This window comes from Ursus maritimus, unplaced genomic scaffold (assembly GCF_017311325.1).
Source record: "Ursus maritimus isolate PB19 unplaced genomic scaffold, ASM1731132v1 scaffold_1, whole genome shotgun sequence".
Classification (NCBI taxonomy): domain Eukaryota; kingdom Metazoa; phylum Chordata; class Mammalia; order Carnivora; family Ursidae; genus Ursus; species Ursus maritimus.
In genome coordinates this window covers 63,851,307-63,857,306 of record NW_024423343.1, presented here as the reverse complement: position 1 = coordinate 63,857,306, position 6,000 = coordinate 63,851,307, and the positions used below count along the sequence as shown (strand labels likewise).

The window sequence follows — 6,000 nt, the reverse complement described above, 5'->3', positions numbered from 1 at the left end:
GTGCAGCATGCCCTCATGCAAACCACGCCTTTGTGCAGATGGGAGGCCGTGTGACTGCGCTAACCCCCAGTGGCACACCTGTTGAAGAGGCCCTTTGTCTATTTCACAACAGAAACCCTATTTACAAAAATAGTCACATATACTAAACAACATATGGATTAAAAAAAAGATGAATCCCTTAACAGATTTCATAAAAATGTGACAAATGTGGCAGTTGAAATGCAAAGAGTGGACACAATTACTACACTAAAGTGTTTCATGTTAAACAACCCCCAAATTATAGGTTTGCACCCCTTTGAACTGGTCCCTACAGTCTGAGTAGCCATCTTGTCTCTTGTTTTCAGCAGTGTCAGCTGGTAGTGAGAACAGTAACCTCCTGTCGAGGTCGTCTCCCCTTTACACAGAGTCACAGTTTTCTTGACAAGGGGTCACTGTCTTATTGTAGGCACTGACCTTAAGTAGATTTGTGTAAAAACAGTCAGTTTGGCATTGACCTCCTAAAGGAGTCCTGTTGACAAAAATACATCACCTTCACAGGCTGTAAACAATTTGTCACGCAACTATTCTCATTTCTTTCCATTTATTTCCCTTTGGCTTTTTCATCTTTGCCTTCTTGCTCATGTTTTTCCACGATTGGCTTTGTTACGCGATCATAGGAAGGTGGACAAGCTGCTGTGGACATGGTCAGGTCAGTTTTTTCTGTAATGGAGTTTTCGTTTATTCTGTCAATGATCATGTCTTCTTTTACAAGAAGATTAGCCCCACCTTTGATTTTATTTTTATTATACGTAAATGAAGCTTGTTTTACAGTTCGCTTTAAAAGGTGGCGCCTGTAAGCACGCTGAATAATAACGGCAGACACCTCCTCTTGTTTCCGTTTTAAAGTCGTTGTTATTGGCTGATAAGAGACCTTTGATGGATTGGAAGCCATGAATCTCTCTTCCATTTGTATTCGGAGAGCATCCATCTCTCCACTCTCTCCCAGAACCCGCTTTGTAAAAGCAAATAAGATGTCAAGACAGTGGATTCGGTCCCCACTGACCATGGGCAAATCCATGGCAATGAGCTGGAGTTTGTTTGGTTGTGGCAAATTGAGGGGGGGTTCCAGAGCAGCTGCAAACTGAGAGAGTTTTTCAAATTCCATGAACTGGGTGGCATCGGGATCAAACTTCTCCCAGACCTCATAGAACATCTCAAAGTCATCCTCGCTCAGGGGCTCTGCACTTTCCTCAGTAGCAACACTGAAGTTCTCCAGGATGACAGCGATGTACATGTTCACCACGACCAGAAATGAGATGATGATGTAACTGACAAAAAAGAAAATCCCGACAGAGGGGTTCCCGCAGTCCCCCTTAACTGAGCTTCCAGGGTTAACTTTATTAGGGTCACAATCGGGTGGTTTACTGTTGAGAATAGGTGCTAGCAGTCCGTCCCAGCCAGCAGAGGTGGTAATCTGGAACAGGCAGATCATGCTGTTGCCAAAGGTCTCGAAGTTGAACATGTCATCAATTCCAACTTCCCTCTTAACATAGGCAAAGTTGGACATTCCAAAGATGGCGTAGATGAACATGACCAGGAAGAGCAGGAGGCCGATGTTAAACAAGGCCGGAAGGGACATCATCAGAGCGAAGAGCAGCGTGCGGATCCCCTTGGCCCCTTTGATCAGTCGCAAGATTCGGCCAATCCTGGCGAGCCGGATCACTCGGAACAGGGTAGGAGACACAAAGTATTTTTCTATCAGTTCAGCCAGAAACATGCCTATAGATAAAAAATGGGAATACCAACCATTAAAGAAGTTATCCATTAAAATAATAATTACAGTTCTGCTAAGTCTCCAAAGTAAAGTTTAGAGCCTGAAATTCAGTTACATAATCTTAAATTTGACATGCATATAATATATATAACTGTATTTAATATATATTATAAATAAACCTTAATTTTGACATTCAGTATTAAACTCAACCAGATATTTGTTATAGACTAAATTGTGTCCCTTCTTCCTCACTGGCCCCCCTTCCAATTCATATGTTAAAGCCCTAACTCTCCAATTCCTGGTATTTAGAGATAGGGTTCTGTGGAGATAATTAGGTTTAGATGAGGTCACGAGGGTGGGGCTCTCATGATAGGATTAGTTCCCTTATGAGAAGAGACACTAGAGAACTTTCCCTCTCTCTCCCTGCCATATGAGGACATAGTGAGAACGTAGGCATCTACCAGCCAGGAAGAGAGCTCGCACCAGGAACCCACCATGCTGGTAGCTTGATCTTGGACTTTTAGCCTCCAGAACTGTGAGAAAATAAGTTTGTGTTGTTTAATTTATTAAACACCCCATCTGTGGTAATTTGTTATGGTACTCCGAGCTCAGACAATATTCAATAACAATTTTACAATATTTTTTTGTCTTTGAGGGATGTCTAAAGACTATCTTTAGCTTATACAAAATTTCAAGACTAAATCTAAAAAAATAAGTTAAAAATTATGAAGTCTAAACAGCAATGGCCAAGGGTATAAGTTCACATTTATATGAATACAATTTTTTTTTCTGAAATTGCCTATCGAGTCCTTATCCATCTAAAAGTATCTGCAATTTTTAATGCTATTTTCATCTCTCCATGAACTTGATATTTGCCTAAGCTTCCCCTACAATATTCTTATATACTACATATATATATATAATAGTATATGTATATGTTCTGGTACATTTCTAAAATGATCCAAGCTGAAGCTCTTACTGGTCTCCTGTGTCTAATGTGGTCACTCAGCCCACTTCTTTTAAGTCTTTTTCTCCAATTGCCTTTTAAATAATGAAATAACAATTGAACTAACAAGGAGTTCAAGAAACCAAGTGCTTTCAAGTTACTCTGTCTCATTCTTTAAAGAGTAAATTAGTCTAAGCGTGTGTGGGTGTGTGAGAGAGGGAGAGAAAGAGGAAGATAGAGTGAGAAAAGAGAGGTGAAGACAACCTTAGTACACTGTCCACAACTGATTATGCCATAGATTGGTATGGAAATCAAAGGCTACCTACAACATATGGGTTAGATAGAAGATCTTCTTCAGAGGGGGTAATGGCATGAAAACCTACCCAACAGAGGTGCCCCATATTGAATGGTAAAATGTTGACCCAATCATATTATCTGGTTTAGGGAAGAATAAATACTTTAGGCCCATAGATAGGCTTATCACTTCCCTGGAGCTAGAGTTGTATCTTTAATGAGATGAGCTATTGTTCATGTGATGTGTTGTACATTCCAGACTTTGAAGTGTATTACTGATAACATGATGTCCCATACCACCTCACATCCCTTGTGCATCATTACTAATAATTCCATTTCAAGGTTATCTAGAAAATATCTACCTGATACCCTTAAAGTAACTACTGTCTGTATTTCCTAACATTTTGTTCTTATCTTTATTTTTTTTCCGCTCTATGCCTTTCTTTATCTTGTCACCAGCCTCCACTTCTATTTAATGCTGAATGGCTCTATGTCTGTATATCCAATGCAGTGTTCTTCCTGAGTACCAGACTAAATTTCTAGTTCTCAACAGAGCCATTTAGATGTTATGAAAATTACTCAATCTTGACATGTCACAAACATTTTTATCTTAGTTAATAGCAGATTCCTAGTTCAAATGAATGGGAATTTACCATTAGATTCACCATAATCTAAAATGGTTAGGCTAGGATACAATACTATACACATAGTAGGAGCCTCATTTTGTAAGAAAAATAAACACACCTGGATGAAATACATAAAAAATTTCTGAGTAGTTATTTCCAAGTAGTGGCATGATCTCTAATTTAAACTTGAATGTTCCAACTTTCACTTTTCTTAAACAGAACTTAAGAGATTTTAAATACTTCTTACCTACAATGGAGAGAATGACAACAACAAAATCAAAAATATTCCAGCCTATGGTGAAATAATAATGGCGGAGGGATATGAGCTTCAGCACACATTCTCCAGTGAACAGCACAATGAACACCAGGTTGATGCGTGACAAAATGGTAGTCACATATTCACTCTGGTCATCTGTTTCTACCATCATCGTGACCATGTTGAGACAGATAAGAATCATGATGCTTATGTCAAAAACTTGTCTGGTTACAAAGTCAAAGACCATTCCTTGAAATTTGTTCTGTAGGGAAACAGAAATGCTTTCAGTAACAGAGGAGTTTTCCTGTACGTATTAGCATCTGCATAAGGACTTTCTGCATTGATTAGCTTTCTAATATTATACATAGTAAGCACTCACCTGGAATTTTGTAAAAGATGGCTTACGCATTAATTTTTAAGATTTAGCTATCGAAATTTCTATTTACCAGTATGTATTCCACAGAATAATAATCCCTGTCAAAAGGGGATTTCTTTTTTTTTTTTTTTCCAAAAGGGGATTTCTGACAAGAAACATTGCATGCTATACACTTCACTCAGAGGCACAAAATGCACATTAACATATTAAGATTATGAGAAGTGAAGAAACCTGCTTAATTTTGTTTTGCCAGAATATCCCATGATCAGTTGGACCATGTAGCCATTTCAAAACATAGTATCTATTAACATTCCATTTGTCTTATTCTCAAAGGATTGCTAAAGGGAGCTTGGAATTTCAGGAACACATGTATAACATTATGCATTTAAAGCCTATGTATGTCAATATTGATGTTCTTTCACCAAACAGTCCTTGCTGCTTGACACAGAATGCTGAGCCTACACAGGAATAATCAGACCAGAATGGCATTCCTTATTCTTTGATGTCAAAAATTAATGTCTCTGTCAATGATCTGTGGCTCTGCTCCCCATTTCTGCCACTTTTGGTCCCTGGAGGCCATTGTCTGGCTCATTTTCCAAGGCCGTTCAGGAACTCTGAGGATATCTTCTATCTCACATTTTCCTACACATAGTTGACCCATTTCTACTTCCAGAGTTAAGGCTTACCAGAGAATAGTATGTATTTCTCATCATTTTCAAGAAGGGAACATCAGCTAGCACAATATGAATGTTTACTAGTATTTTGTTCCCTAATGTACCCCAGGAATTATTTTAACTTCACAGATCATCATTACAAAAATCAGTACAGTGTGGGATAAGCCTTCTCCATTTCACAGTTGTCTGGATGGTTCATCACGGAAACATGAGAATTGTTATTTATCATCATGAATTCTATTTAATGACCCTGACTTCTGAAGACATTAGTAACTTCTAACTTTATAGCCATATATATGAACAGTAGATACTAGAATTCTTTTGTTCTCCACTCAGTTCCTCTAATGGAAAATAAAATGGAAGTAAGATGTTATTTCACTCAACACTTTGTCAGTTTGTTAATCCAGCAGAAAATTGCACGTATTTTAACCCCACCCAAGGTTTACTCCTCTCTTTACCATTACTTGGCAACTACTCTTGAGTTCTGTGATCAACTTTTTCTTGTGCATATCACCTACTTATGTGTCTTTGCCATTTAGTTTGGATTTTAGTTGTGTAATTAGAAATCGCCTGAAAATAGGGTGCATTTTCTGTTTCCTCTTCGTCTTCTTTTTTTTGGTGGTCTCTTTTTAGAATTTTTTTTTACCATTACCATAAAAGGATGAATTAATGAAGCTCTAATTTTTGCTGCTGGAAATGTTAGCCACTATCTCTTCTGTGAGAAAGCCCATGCAATTTTTTGTTTTTGTTTATTTTTTCCCAATATAAGTGTTATTGTTTATTTGGTATTTCTTACTCCTGGTCGAGGTATAGGCTTTTGTGGCTTTTTCGATCCTAATTTTTTCATTGCATTGTAGTATTTCTTCTGTTCTTCTGTCATAAAGATGTCTTGACCTCCAAAGTAAAGAAAAGAAAAATAAAAACTGGTTAAAACTGTGTCCCTTTGCACATAATTTTTAAATGTTAAACTTAAAACAGGAAAGGGACAGTTAAAAAAGAAAATGGATAACATAATTATGCTTAGAATTTTAAATTTGAAAAATAAGAAGTGTATTTTTTAGGTAGTACAATATTA

The 6,000-nt window shown here is 37.5% G+C and overlaps 1 protein-coding gene across 8 annotated transcripts in view; it reads right to left on the bottom strand.

The window, feature by feature from the left end:
- Positions 1-443: 443 nt before the first annotated feature.
- Positions 444-6,000, bottom strand: part of LOC103659521 (sodium channel protein type 1 subunit alpha) — a 74,260-nt gene continuing 68,703 nt past the window's right edge. For all 8 annotated transcript variants that reach the window (XM_008687048.1, XM_008687049.1, XM_008687051.1 and 5 more), the window contains 3 exons: positions 5,722-5,826; positions 3,867-4,137; positions 444-1,758 (listed from right to left, as the gene is read on the bottom strand). In XM_008687048.1, the coding sequence (XP_008685270.1) occupies positions 581-1,758; positions 3,867-4,137; positions 5,722-5,826 (1,554 nt within the window). In that variant the 3' untranslated portion in view covers positions 444-580. The remainder of the gene's footprint in view (positions 1,759-3,866; positions 4,138-5,721; positions 5,827-6,000) is intronic.